Source organism: Hyperolius riggenbachi, chromosome 3, assembly GCF_040937935.1.
Source record: "Hyperolius riggenbachi isolate aHypRig1 chromosome 3, aHypRig1.pri, whole genome shotgun sequence".
In the NCBI taxonomy this organism is placed as follows: domain Eukaryota; kingdom Metazoa; phylum Chordata; class Amphibia; order Anura; family Hyperoliidae; genus Hyperolius; species Hyperolius riggenbachi.
Window position 1 is genome coordinate 123,261,348 of NC_090648.1, and position 15,063 is coordinate 123,276,410.

General features: G+C 43.3%; 1 protein-coding gene across 1 annotated transcript in view; it reads left to right on the top strand.

Annotated features, from left to right (window-relative positions):
• Positions 1–12,841, top strand: part of C3H2orf68 (chromosome 3 C2orf68 homolog) — a 17,163-nt gene extending 4,322 nt beyond the window's left edge. The window contains 2 exon segments of the mRNA XM_068274868.1: positions 10,941–11,083; positions 11,973–12,841. Coding sequence (XP_068130969.1) covers positions 10,941–11,083; positions 11,973–12,095 — 266 coding nt within the window. The 3' untranslated portion in view covers positions 12,096–12,841.
• The last annotated feature ends 2,222 nt before the right edge of the window (positions 12,842–15,063 follow it).

The following is a 15,063-nucleotide window of genomic DNA, read 5'->3' on the forward strand; positions in this document are numbered from 1 at the left end:
ACAAACCACTTTCCTGGCAGAATATAGATTCTGAGAACAGGAAAGAGATAGGAAGGGCGATAGTTCATAGATTTTAGCTCTGGCATACTTCAATGAATGTGTCATTAAGCAGAGACAATGAAACCGGAAAAAAAAAAAAAAAAATATATATATATATATATATATATATATATATATATATATATATATATATATATATATATATATATATATATATATATATATATATATATATATATATATATATATATATATATATATATATATATATATACACACATACACACATACACACACACATATATATATATATATATATATATATATATATATATATATATATATATATATATATATATATATATATATATATATATATATATATATATATATATATATATATATATATATATATATTCATGTGTGCCGCGATCACGCGAAAATGCCTTGACTAATTTTGGTACACAGATCCCTTACTACCTGGGATGATATGTTCTGGGGGTCTCGCGGCCCCCCTGCACACCTGGGCGGAGCTACAAACAGCAAATCAGATTCCACCCATTCAAGTCAATGGAAAAAATGTAAAAGGCTGCCATTCTCACAGTAATCAAACCAGAGTCCCCACACATGGCACAGTTGGTCACTTGGTGACCGAGGTTACAAATGCAGGAAAAGTGGGCGGAGCATAAAACAGCCAATCAAATTTCAGCTGTTCATTTTAAATGGGAAAATGTAAACTGCAGCCATTCTTAGACTGTTAATCGCAGGGTTCTCAAACTTGCCACACTTGGTCACTGGGTGAATGTGATTAAGATTCAAGAAAATGGGTGAAACCTACAACAGCCAATCAAAATTCACCTATTCATTTTCAAGGGGAATATTTAAAACTGCTGCTATTCTTACACTTTTAATGGCAGAGGCTTCAAACTTGCTACAGTCGGTCATTGGGTGACTGGGGTCCAAATTCACTAAAGGGGCGGGGCCACATACAGCCAATCAGATTTCCTTGGTGGATAAACTGCTTTCATTCACACATTTTTGATGCCAGGAACCTGACAGCTCACAAACTTGGTCATTGAGTGACTGTGTGTCCAGGTTTAAAAAAAAAGTGGGCGGAGCCAAAACAACTTTTACTGGGAAAATATATACTGCAGCCATTCTTACACCGTTAATGGCCAAGTTCTCAAACTTTGCACAGTTGGTCATTGGGTGACAGATTAAGATTTTGGAAGGTGGGTGGAGCCTACAACAGTCAATAAAAATTCACCTTTTGATTTTCAAAGAGAATATCTGCTTCCATTCTCTTATACTGTTAAAAGCAGATGCCTCAAACCTGGTACAGTTGGTCACTGGGTGACTAGGGTCCAAATTCAGGAAGGGGGCGGAGCCACAAACAGCCAGATTTGTTTATTTTTGCAATGGGAATATACAGAGTATTGATACCAAGGACCCCAAAGCTGATAAACTTGATAATTGAGTGACTGTATGTCAAGGTTAGAAAAAGCGGGCGGTGTCAACACCTTAATTTTTTTACATTGCAGGGTTCCCAAACTTTACACTATTGGCCACTGGGATGAATATTCAGAAATGTGGGTGGAGCCTACAACAGCCAATCAAAATGTACCTATTGATTTTCAAGAGGAATATTCACATTGCTACCATTCTTACACTGTTAGTGTCAGAGGCCTCAAACCTGATACAGTCAGGCATTGGGTGACTGGGGTCCAAATTCACTAAAGGGGTGGAGCCACAAACAGCCAATCAGATTTGTTAGATTGATTTCAGCCATTCTGTTATTGGCAGGGTTCTCAAACGTGACACAGTTGGCCACTGGGTGACTGGGACTAATATTCAGAAAAGTGGGTGGAGCCTACAGCAGCCAATCAAAATTCACCTTTTGATTTTCAAGGGGAATATTTACATTGCTGCCATTCATGCACTCTTAATGGCAGAGGCCTAACATCTGCTACAGTAAGTCACTGGGAGATTGGGGTTTAAATTCTGAAGGGAGTGGGCCAAAAACAGCCAATCAGATTTGTTTAATTTCAATGGTAAAATGCAACTTATTGATGCCAAAGACCCCAAAGCTCATAAACTTGGTCATTAAGTGACTGTAGGTCAAGATTAGAAATAGTGGGCGGAGCCAAAAACAACCTAACTTTTTACATGAAATGTAAACTGCAGCTTTTCTTACACTGTTAATGGCAGGGTTCTCAAACTTCCCACAGTTGGTCACTGGGTGACTAGGATTAATATTCGGAAAAGTAGGTGGAGCCTACAAGGGCCAATCAAAATTCACCTATTGATTTTCAAGGGGAATATTGAAACTGCAGCCATTCTCACACTGTTAATAGCAGAGGCCTCAAACCTGCTACAGTCGATCGTTAAGTGATTGGGGTTCAAATTCAGTAAAGGGGCGGAGCCAAAAAGATCTTCGCTGGATAAACTGCTTCCATTAGCATACAAAAATTTGGAATCGGGTGGCCAACGATTAATTGTTAGCACCACTCAATATTATGAGGAGAGATTCTGGTAATACAATATACAGTAACCACAAAAATACGTAACCTTCCTCTCTTCGCGTGCTATAACAAATATTTTATTGATGGCATACAAAAATCCCAGCAAATATCACAAAGAACCCTCCCCTTTAAAACCTTTAAAACCAACTCTGGTAAGTACATGGAGCCATACAATTCTTATCTTGTTCCTCACCCCACTGTCACAGTGATGGTTACTCTCAAATATGATCGCCCAGCCTAAGCCTATGCTGATCACATTGGTCCACCATACACTGTCTGACATCTGTGGGCCCACCACCGGCGCACACCGCGAGGCCTCCACTCACACACTGCTAGATGGCCATCTAATGTTATATGTACCATCGCTATAATAAACCTGATCAACCCTTGGCTTTTTCCTCCAATAGGCTGCGACTTTTCCTGCGTGTTCCTTGCACAGTGTCTCTAAAATGCAATGGTGTATTCCTGGTTTATGGTGTTACCGTTAGGTATTCCCTTGTTCCACTGAGGAATTCCCCCTGCATAACACTGCAGCTCCTTGGAAGCCCGTATGCCAATCTATTCAAGCATAGTCCTCAATAGGCAGCAGAGCTAATACTGTGTACAATCAACCCGTGGCAGGTGTGGCTGTGGAGAGATTGATTTAGCACTTACGCTACCGGCATTCACCGCAAATCTTTACGGGGGAGCTCCGCTCAGGGCGCATAGCAGGCCAGTCGCCTGACGTCCTCGTCACCCCGCAGCTTGAAGCCGGTGCGTCACTTCAACAATCTTCCCCCGGAGGTCGGCGGTCAGGTGCTGTAGGTTCCTTTTCGTGAGCGCTCACATGACTTCAGCCAGGACCCTCCCGCTGACGCGTTTCGCCCCGCCCATGGGGCTTTTTCAAAGCGTAATGGGTTAGGGCTCTCAGGTATAGACTTCCCTTTTATCTGGTTACACACTCCTCCTTTCCTTTAACCCTCTGTTGGCTGACACATAGTCTTTTCAAACTTATGGCTACTCTTGTTCCTCAAAACTCCCCACAGTAACTCCGACCATTTATTAAAGGGCATACAGAATGCAATTCAATTCATTTTCCACACAGGCTGCGGACAGTCCGTTATAAAGCAAAATCCATACTGTTCTTATAGTGATATTTACTTTTTCTGCATATAGACAGCCAGCAATCTTCAAGATGTATAAAATGTCATTTCTTGTTGTTGCCACAACTTATATCAACTCCTACTCCAGGAAATACACCATATTGATGTCAGAATTTAGTCCTTGTGGGATCTTTGTACCTAATCGGTAGATCCAACTGGTTTCAATTTTATAGAGTTCCCTCTCAATATCACCTCCTTTTCTGCACTTTTTGTTTCAAAATCCCCTTGAAGCGTAAGCCTGAGGGGTCCTTGTTGTGATATTTCTTAAAATGTAGACCTAGGGGGCTATCTTTTTCTGCTTTCTCAATATTTTTCACGTGTTCCCCAATTCTTGCTCCCAATCGTCTCTTCGTTTTCCCGATATAAAGTAGGTCACTCCTAAAAGTTTTTGTTCTCTCTACCAAATCACAAACACAGCAGTTACCGCAACTGAACATTCCCAATTTTTGGGGAAATCGTCCCAACCATGTCTCCTTCGGTATACTATTAAACTCTGATCTCACCAGCATATTTTTTAGATTTAGAGCCCTCTTAGCCGTCATATAGGGCCTGTCACCCACAATTCTGGCAATTCTCTGATCCAACATAAGCACATTCCAGTGCTTCTGTAACACATTCTGTAAACTATACCAGTGTGATCCGAACATAGTTACAAAGAGATCAAATGATGACTACTGTAATGTAACAGTGTGTTACCCGCCGTGGGTTTCCTACAAGTTGTTGTAACTACTCTTTCTCCCTCTTTTCTAATTCTTAGATCCAAAAAAGTTATTTCCCTCTCGTCCACATCAAATGTGAACTTGAGGTTCCTTTCATTTCTCCCCAACTGGAATGTGCTTATGTTGGATCAGAGAATTGCCAGAATTGTGGGTGACAGGCCCTATATGACGGCTAAGAGGGCTCTAAATCTAAAAAATATGCCGGTGAGGTCAGAGTTTAATAGTATTCCGAAGGAGACATGGTTGGGACGATTTCCCCAAAAATTGGGAATGTTCAGTTGCGGTAACTGCTGTGTTTGTGATTTGGTAGAGAGAACAAAAACTTTTAGGAATGCGAAGGGTACCAGAACATACGAAATTAGAGACAACATTAACTGTAATTCTGAGAGAGTTGTGTACTGTATTACATGTCCTTGTGACCTACTTTATATCGGGAAAACGAAGAGACGATTGGGAGCAAGAATTGGGGAACACGTGAAAAATATTGAGAAAGCAGAAAAAGATAGCCCCCCCCCTAGGTCTACATTTTAGGAAATATCACAACAAGGACCCCTCAGGCTTACGCTTCAAGGGGATTTTGAAACAAAAAGTGCAGAAAAGAGGAGGTGATATTGAGAGGGAACTCTATAAAATTGAAACCAGTTGGATCTACCGATTAGGTACAAAGATCCCACAAGGACTAAATTCTGACATCAATATGGTGTATTTCCTGGAGTAGGAGTTGATATAAGTTGTGGCAACAACAAGAAATGACATTTTATACATCTTGAAGATTGCTGGCTGTCTATATGCAGAAAAAGTAAATATCACTATAAGAACAGTATGGATTTTGCTTTATAACAGACTGTCCGCGGCCTGTGTGGAAAATGAATTGAATTGCATTCTGTATGCCCTTTAATAAATGGTCGGAGTTACTGTGGGGAGTTTTGAGGAACAAGAGTAGCCATAAGTCTGAAAAGACTGTGTCAGCCAACAGAGGGTTAAAGGAAAGGAGGAGTGTGTAACCAGATAAAAGGGAAGTCTATACCTGAGAGCCCTAACCCATTACGCTTTGAAAAAGCCCCGTGGGCGGGGCGAAACGCGTCAGCTGGAGGTTCCTGGCTGAAGTCATGTGAGCGCTCACGAAAAGGAACCTACAGCGCCTGACCGCGGACCTCCGGGGGAAGATTGTTGAAGTGACGCACCAGCTTCAAGCTGCGGGGTGACGAGGACGTCAGGCGACTGGCCTGCTATGCGCCCTGAGCGGAGCTCCCCCGTAAAGATTTGCGGTGAATGCCGGTAGCGTAAGTGCTAAATCAATCTCTCCACAGCCACACCTGCCACGGGTTGATTGTACACAGTATTAGCTCTGCTGCCTATTGAGGACTATGCTTGAATAGATTGGCATACGGGCTTCCAAGGAGCTGCAGTGTTATGCAGGGGGAATTCCTCAGTGGAACAAGGGAATACCTAACGGTAACACCATAAACCAGGAATACACCATTGCATTTTAGAGACACTGTGCAAGGAACACGCAGGAAAAGTCGCAGCCTATTGGAGGAAAAAGCCAAGGGTTGATCAGGTTTATTATAGCGATGGTACATATAACATTAGATGGCCATCTAGCAGTGTGTGAGTGGAGGCCTCGCGGTGTGCGCCGGTGGTGGGCCCACAGATGTCAGACAGTGTATGGTGGACCAATGTGATCAGCATAGGCTTAGGCTGGGCGACCATATTTGAGAGTAATCATCACTGTGACAGTGGGGTGAGGAACAAGATAAGAATTGTATGGCTCCATGTACTTACCAGAGTTGGTTTTAAAGGGAAGGGTTCTTTGTGATATTTGCTGGGATTTTTGTATGCCATCAATAAAATATTTGTTATAGCACGTGAAGAGAGGAAGGTTACGTATTTTTGTGGTTTCCATTAGCACAATTTTGATGCAAGGAACCCAAAAGCTCACAAACATGGTCATTGAGTAGTGACTGTGTGTCAAGGTTACAAAAAGTGGGTGGAGTTAAAAACAGATTTTTCTGGGAAATTGTAAACTGCAGCCCCTCTTCACTGTTAATGGCAGGGTTCTCAAACTTAGCATAGCTGGTTACTGGGTGACTGGGATTAATAATCAGAAAAGTGGGTGGAGCCTAAAAATGCCAATCAAAAATCACATGTCACTTTTCAAGGAGAATATTAAAATTGCTGCCATTCTTGCACTGTTAATGGCACAAGCCTCAAACCTGGTACAGTCGGTCATTGGGTCACTGAGGTTCAAATTCAGAAAAGGGGACAGAGCCACAAACAGTGAATCAGATTTGTTTCATTTCATGGGAAAATACAAATTATTGATGTCAGGGACCCCAAAACTCACAAACTTGGGCGTTGAGTAGTGACTTTGTGTCCAGGTTACAAAAAGTGGGCGGAGCCAAAAACAAATTTCACTGGGAAAGTGTAAACTGCAGCCCTTCTTACACTGTTTATTTCAGGGTTCCCAAACTTTGCCCTGATGGTCACTGAGTGACTGAGATTAATATTCAGGGAAGTGGGTGGAGCCTATAATAGCCAATCAAAATTCACCTGTTGATTTTCAAGTGGAATATTTAAATTGCTGCCATTTTTACACTGTTAATAGCAGATGCCTGAAACCTGCTACAGTTAGTCATTGGGTGACTGGGGTTCAAATGCTGGAGAGGGGTGGTACCACAAACAGCTTATCTGATTTGTTTAATTTCTATGGGAATATACAAATTATTGATGCCAAGGACCCCAAAGCTCACAAACTTGGTCATTGAGTGTTTGTGTGTTAGGGTTAGAAAGTGGGCGGAGCCAACACCAGTCAAATACATACCAGTGTTGCCAACTCATCCCTTTAATTACTGACACATCTAAGTTATACAGGTTCTGGGGCTATTTGCACATAATCAGTGCTTTAACTGCATCTACCTAGCCCCAAAACCTGTATAATTCATATGTGTCAGTAATTAAAGGGATGAGTTGGCAACACTGATACATACCCGGGCAACGCCGGGTCATCAGTGGGTGGAGACACATACAAATTTCACTGGGAAAATGTAAACTGCAACCATTCTTACACTGTTAATGGCAGGGTTTTTAAACTTTGCACAGTTGGTCACTGGGTGACTGGGATTAATATTCAGAAAAGTGGGTGGAGCCTACAAAAGTGAATCAAACTTCACCTGTTGCTTTTCAAGGGGAATATTTAATTGCTACTATTCTTGAACTGTTAATGGCACAGGCCTCAAACCTGGTACAGTTGGTTATTGGGTGACTGGGGTTCAAATTCAGAAAAGGGGGTGGAGCCACACACAGCCATTCAGATTTGTTTCATTTCAATGCAGATTATTGATACCAAAGGCCGCAAAGCTCACAAACTTGGTCAGTGAGTAATTGTGTGTTAGGGTTGGAAAATGTAGGCGGAGCCAACACCAGCCAAATACATGCCCGGGCAACGCCGGGCAATCAGCTAGTATACAATAAAACTGGGATGGCTTAAAGAGAATCTGTAACAAAAAAAGTTCCCCTGGGGGGTACTCACTTCGGGAGGGGGAAGCCTCAGGGTCCCAATGAGGCTTCCCCCATCCCTGTAGCTGCAGGCAATCCAGCACTGGCTCCCCCAAAGTGTCTCGGAATCCTTCCTCGACAAGCCTGACAAGCGCTGATTTATTTACCTTTCCCGGCTCCAGCGGGGGCGTTGTTGCTGAATAGGTGAAAATAGACTATCTCTATCGGGTCCGCTCTACTGCGCAGGCGACTTGCGCCTGTGCAGTAGAGCAGCCTGACAGCTATCGTCTATTTCTGCCTATCTCCGAGCAGAGAGCCGATACTGTGCCTGCGCTAAATATTTACATCCCCGCTGTTCAGAGAGCTTTATCGCCGTGGGACTGAGGAGGATGGGGGAAGCCTCAATAGGATCCAGAGGCTTCCCCCACCCAAGGTGAGTACCCCCCAGGGAAGGTTTTTTCAGGTTTTCTTTAAAAAGGGTAATTTTTAGGAGGAGGAGGATAGATACAATTCTTTATCCGTAAACCCTGAACAAGCATGCAGCAGACCAGGTGATTCTGACATTGTCAGATCTGACAAGATTAGCTGCATGCTTGATTCTGGTGTGATTTAGACATTTCTGCAGCCAAATAGATCAGCAGGACAGCCAGGCAACTGGTATTATTTAAAAGGAAATAAATATGGCAGCCTCCATATTCTTCTCACTTCAATTCTCCTTTAAGCTGCTTGCAGTGGCAGGCTAAATCTGGGTGGGGCAGCTGAATGACCCCATCCGGATTCAGACTGATACAGCTGCGGACACAGCATGGCAGAAGCTGATGGAAGGCTTCAACTGCTTGTTCAAGAAGCAACAGTGCTTCAGTGGGAGCTGAAGCTGTCATTGACAGCTTCAGCTCCACAGGGGGCTCTCTTCTGCCTTGTAAGAAACGGATATCTGCTCCCCTGTGGTCAGAGTAAAATCTTCCACAAGCTGACAGTAAGAAGATTTGCAGTTATACTAGCTTATCAATTTAAATAATTGATTTGTTTTAACTTTCTTTTGCATCAGTACTCTCCTAAACATTTTATTTCTGTACACTTTGATTTTTTTTTTTTTTTTACATATCTCAATATAGTAGTCCTTTAAAGTGGACCTGAACTTTTGCACAGGACAGTAGGAAAACCTAGAGAAATGCACCCTGCATGTATTTAGAGACTTTAGCCTGTTAAATTCCCACTCATTTGTGTCTAATCACAAGTTGTAATTTGATCTCCCCCTGGGTCACATGACTGCCAATGGCAGATAAGCTCATTTGAAAGCGCAGGATGTTAACAATATGTCTGCTTCCATCAGTCAGGAAGTAGAAACAGTGCAGATTTATTGTAGGATTTGTATCAGCTATAACAAATGTCTTTCTTTAAAGGTAATTATGCTGTTGCGTATCTTTTAGAGCAGAGAGGACGTTCTGAGTTCATGTTCTCTTTAACCCTCCTGGCGGTTTGTCAAAATCCGCCAGGGGGCAGCAAATACGTTTTTTTAATTTTTTTTTTCTTCATGTAGCGAGACGAGGTCTCGCTACATGATAGCCGCTGTTCAGCGGCATCCCCCCAGCCCCTCCGATCGGCGCCGGCGATCGGAGATCAAGAGATCCCGTTCAAAGAACGCGATCTCCTGGAGGGCTTCCCCCGTCGCCATGGCGACGGGGCGGGATGACGTCATCGACGTCAAAGGGGACTCCGATCCACCCCACAGCGCTGCCTGGCACTAATTGGCCAGGCAGCGCACGGGGTCTGGGGGGGGGGCGGCTGCGGCGACGCGTATAACGGCGGATCGGCGGGTAGCGGCGGCGATCGGGCACTGCACGCAGCTAGCAAAGTGCTAGCTGCGTGCAGCAAAAAAATTATGCAAATTGGCCCAGCGGGGCCTGAGCGGTGCCTCCCGGCGGCATAGCCCGTGCTCAGCACGGGCTTACCGCCAGGGAGGTTAAAGAGAACCCAAGGTGGGTTCTAAGGATGCTATTAGCACACAGAGGCTGGGTCTGCATATAATGCTCAGCCTCTGTTGCTATACTGTCCCAGTGGATGTAAACAGCCTGCTATCGACACGGTGCATGTTGCTAGCATGGCGGTTTGATTTATAGGGGCCAGCAGAGCGCATGGGTGGGGGGGGGGGGGGGGTCGGGCACAGTATAGTAACAGAGGCTGGGCATTATATGCAGACCCAGCCTCTGTGTGCTAATAGGATTCTTAGAACCCACCTCGGGTTCTCTTTAAGTTTCAGCTCTTTGAAAAAATGTAAATTCTTAAATCTCCAAGAAGTAAATCACCTGTGCCATATTTTTATGTCATTAATCAAGGGGTACTCCTGAAGACCTTGTATAAGGCAGACCTGCAATGAGAGAATATGAAACTGTTGTTTTTAAACTTTTGTTAAAAAAAAAAAGTGCCAACATCCGTGCTGTGGTAATGACCTTGTGGCTTCTGTAGTTCCTAGGTGGCCTACGTGCAGCAAGCTGCAGCTAGTTTGGGCAGATCACCTGATCTCAGGGTCTCTCGCAATTAAAGGGAAACTGAGACGGGGAGGAAGACAAAAATTATACATATCTGGGGCTTTCTCCAGGCTGATCACTCTCTCGCCATCCTGTCCATCGCCTGGATCGTCTGAAATTCGTCCCCGAAAGTCCTCAGGGCTGGGGATGTTCTGCGCATGTGCGGCCTAACTGAAGGACTGAGCTTACAGAGGAGCACACGCGGCCGGACTGCGCAGACTGGAGGATGTTCGTGGACGAATTCCAAATGATCCAGATGGAGGAGGATGGCGAGGGAGTGATCAGCCTGGAGGGGGCTGGAGGAAGTCCCAGGTATGTATAGGTTTTCTCTCCCTCCCCGCCTCAGGTTTAAAGGCAGAGGATTGCCATGACATCCATCTATGTAACTGCCAATTTGTTTTAGAATAAGGTCAGTAGAAATGGCTTTCATTACCTTTCAGTATAGGTTCCCTTCAGGAATAATTGTGTATCTGTGTGTTGACCTACATAGTGCTGTAGAGTAATGAAATGTTTCCTCTTGTGTTTCCCCAGAAAGTCATCCTAATGCAGGTCTGGCTGAAGATGATATCAGTGAGCACAGCTCAAGCTCAGACCATGAGCAGAGTGGAAATCAGCTCTTCTGTCTGGAATTTGAGGCGGATGGTGGAAAGATCACATCCATTATTGTGTATGAGGTGCAGTTCTGCCAATTATTGTACCACAAGCTGGCCTTTTGTTTTGTTTTTTTTCTCCCCTGATGTTTAGTCAAACTGTTATCAAGCAGCAAATGTATTTAAAGTGTACCAGAGCTGGTATAAATAAGACGTCTTATACATACCCAGCCCCATCTGCCTGGTTCGCTCCCACTCTGCCACCCTGAGTCTTCTGCAGCTCCGATACCAGGCCCCCGCACTTCCATCAGTCGGAGCTGGTCTGACGTAAGTGAAGTGCGCTGTTTGCATATCTTTACAGCAGCCGCTGAAGAGATACGTAGAGGGCGCACTTCTCCTGCGTGTATGGGGCTGGAGGAAGCTCCAGGTATGTATAAAACATATTATTTATACTAGCTCAGGTTTCCTTTAAAGCTAAGTACACACAGGTAAGAATTGTCACCCATCGTAGATCAGAAAATGATCCCTCGGGCGACAATTTGAAGAATGTTGCTGTGCAGATACATCCCTAGCCTTGAGGCTAGCAATGTATTCTGTTGCTATGGAGGGGGGTGGAGGGACAACGATCGTGGATTACAGAGCGGCTTCAATTGGTCGGCGGGGGTTGAAAGTAGCATTGCAATCTGTCATCCTTGTAAGTGCAACCATACTTGGTCAGGAGATTCTTCCTTGCAAGTGCAGCCTTACTTGGCCAGGAGATTCTGCCTTGTATGTGCACCCTTGCTTGTTGGTCAGTAGATTATTCCTTGTAAGTGCAACCATACTTGGCTGGTAGATTCTGATATTACTTGAATCCTGTGAACAGAAAGGCATACAGAAGAGGGCAGCCAACATCATGTAATGAAATTAAATGAAATGGTTACTAAAAAAAAGACCACATAATACAATTTTGTGTGTATTTTTGTTCATAAAGGATGATGATGCCGAAGAAATTGCAACAAAAATTTCCATTCAGAACCAGCTTGAAGCCAGGATGAAAGAGGCTCTGAGGAGAAGAATCCAGGAAGAGATCACCAAGAGAAGGGTGCATCGCTGAGTCTTATACCTCTGAGAGTGGGAAATAATCAGCAGCTTCTGATCTGCTTGTACTGTGCTGGACATTGTCTTGCTGTGCGTTGTGAAAGGTGGATAATGGAGTACATTGGCATGCCTGTGGATCAGAATACGGAGAAGCAGTACTCACATGTGGCTTTGTGACTGCTGAGGATCTTTCAGGCTGTGTCTTCACTGAGAACCATCACAAGCACTGCCCTTGCCCACTGTGGTTAGGGAAGGAAAGTGATTATGTTGGTCTGTGGATAGACAAGAACTTCAGAGCAGTAGTGCCTTATCCAAGACTTCACACGATTACAATTGCTGAGACTTTCTTGGTGAATTATTTATTGGATTTGGGAATAGCATTGTGTGTTAAATGTATAAGTCATGAGCGCACTGTACGTACAGCTTGCAGAGCTAAATCTCATGAGCATAGAATTGGGGAATCTGTGACTGCAGTGGAGCTGGGAAGCAAAGGATGCTGGGAGTTGCCGTTTCTGCACAGCTGGAGAATGGTTTATCTAATAAGCCTCATACTCAGTGTTGTATGCTGTGCCAGTGTTAATCCTATCTATACCGCTACCGATTTGTAAAGGTGAGGTATTGAGATTCAGCCAGAATGTGACCACAAGAGGACAGAATTCTATAAAAGATGTGTCTCACAATGTTATGTAAAATGCTGGTGAATAAAATTGGTGTGTAAAGTGATCCTACATTAAAGTGTGAGCTACCATATGTCAAATGTAACACAGTGTCATGTATAAACTTTACATCTTGGCTTAGTTTTGTTTTCTCTGGGCTCTGACTACTGACAGCCTGTATTTCAGGGCCGAAGTATTCCCAACTGCTTTTTTTGTGCAGGCTCCTGGGCTGGTATCTCAATAAACCATTTTACTATGTAGAAAATTACTGGCCTGAAACAAGCATGCCGCTATTGTGTCACAAAGCAAAGAAAAACAGCGCCAGAGATTTCGGCCCAGCCGACACCGCCGTAGGCCATAATAGGAATTACAGCTAAGGCGGCACTTGGACAGTAATTTGGGTGCCAAAATTACTTTTAAAAACAGTGTAATTCGGCCGCAGGGCAATAGCTGGCAACCAAATTGTCTCACCCCTTATGGTGGCCTGGAAGGGGAATAGTAATTAACACCGGCGGGACTTATGCAGGAGCAGGGTGAGCCTTTTTTTGGCTTTACCTTGCGCTCAAATTTCTTGGCGCCTTAATTACATGTGCGCATGGTGTTTTGCATCCTGCATGATTGTACCTGATCAGTAATTAAAGAGGGATGACTCCAGTGCTTGTATATTTAAAATCAAGTCAAAATTACAATTTCCACCCAAATGAAAGGCTGTTAAAGACTGTTGAGCATGGAAACAGACATACTGTAAATTACACACCCAGTTACACTGCTGGTCTGATGTGCAGCCTTCAGGTCATGACATTCGGAGCAGGGAATTATTGGAAGAAAAAAAAGTCACGGATTGTTTTGAGTCTGATGTTCCTCTATATGCCTTCCTTGATTTGAGTCCTAACACTAAACCTACGCTTTCACCTGTGCCTAAACTCAACCTCCTGCCTTTATACCGTGGCTAACCCTCGAGTATTTCCCTAGCGTTAACCCTAATCTAACCCAGTGCTTTCCACTAATCACTAGACACCGGCATCATGAGACTGACACTAACCCTCAATAACCCCAACCCCCCCCCCCCCCTCTCTCTCCAACATGAATTAGTCCAAAATGTTTATCTGGCAGCATCTAGACCTACAGCTCTCTAATATTCAGCATCCAAATGATGTAGTGCCCAGTTTATCAGAGACCAAAATTGTTTTACCACAAAGTGCCTGCACATTTATCCATCTATACAAGGCCTTACAGATCTCTCTGTTACACAATTTTGTTCTGGGGCTTTCTGTTGTGTGGATAAATGAGTAAGAATAATAAGATTCACTGGAACACTGTATCGGCTGGGTTCTAAAACAAAGCTTTGCCCCCTTGCAGAAAATAGCCCTGGCCTGCTCTATATTAGATATAATAAAAAAAAAAAAAAACAGGCCTTTTTCTACAATGTGGTGGGGCAATCTTATAAAGATGACATGTCAGGGCTTTCACGTTGGCAATCATCGGCTAGAGTGTCTGCTTCCTGGCCAGGAGCTTTTTGTTCCTAAAAGCAGATGCCATTGTAATATAGCTGCAAACCTGAAATGAAAATTAAGTCAAAATTAACATGCACATGTCATACTTGCCTCCTGTATAGTCTACTTATCAATCTTTCTCCTCTCCTGCGTCCTGCTTGTCCACTGTGATCAATGGAATTCTCTGTCCTCCATTTTGAAACTGGCCATTACCCCATAACAGCTTCCTGGTCAGCACACTGTTAAACTGTAATATCACCCACTTGAGCCACAGGGAAACATGGACAGTACCTTGCACAGTTATCGTTTCAGTTATAACTGACAGCCACAGATATATTTCAGTTCTGACAACATCTTGTCAGAAATGTAAGGAATCGTTAGAAGAAAATGGTGAGCTTTTGAAAGGAACTGACGGCAAGGTAAGTATGTAATATTCATTTGCAGGTACATCATGGCCTCAATTCACTAAGCTTTATCAAACGTTTGATAATTTACCTCATGGGTAAAATCTAATTTTGAATTCTTTAAGGTGTTATAGATGTATTGATCATTTTATTAATAAAATATTCAATAAATATATAACACCTTAGTGAATTAAAAATTAGATTTTACCCATGAGGTAAATTATCAAACGTTTGATAAAGATTAAAGGGAACCTGAAGTGAGTAAAATTATTTAAAATAAATACATGACGTAGCTGCAAATGAATATTATATACTAACCTCACTGTCAGTTCCTCTTAGAAGCTCATCATTTTCTTCTTACAGTGATCCCTTCCAGTTCTGACAATATTTTATCAGAAATGAAATATACCAGTTGCTGTCAGTTATATATC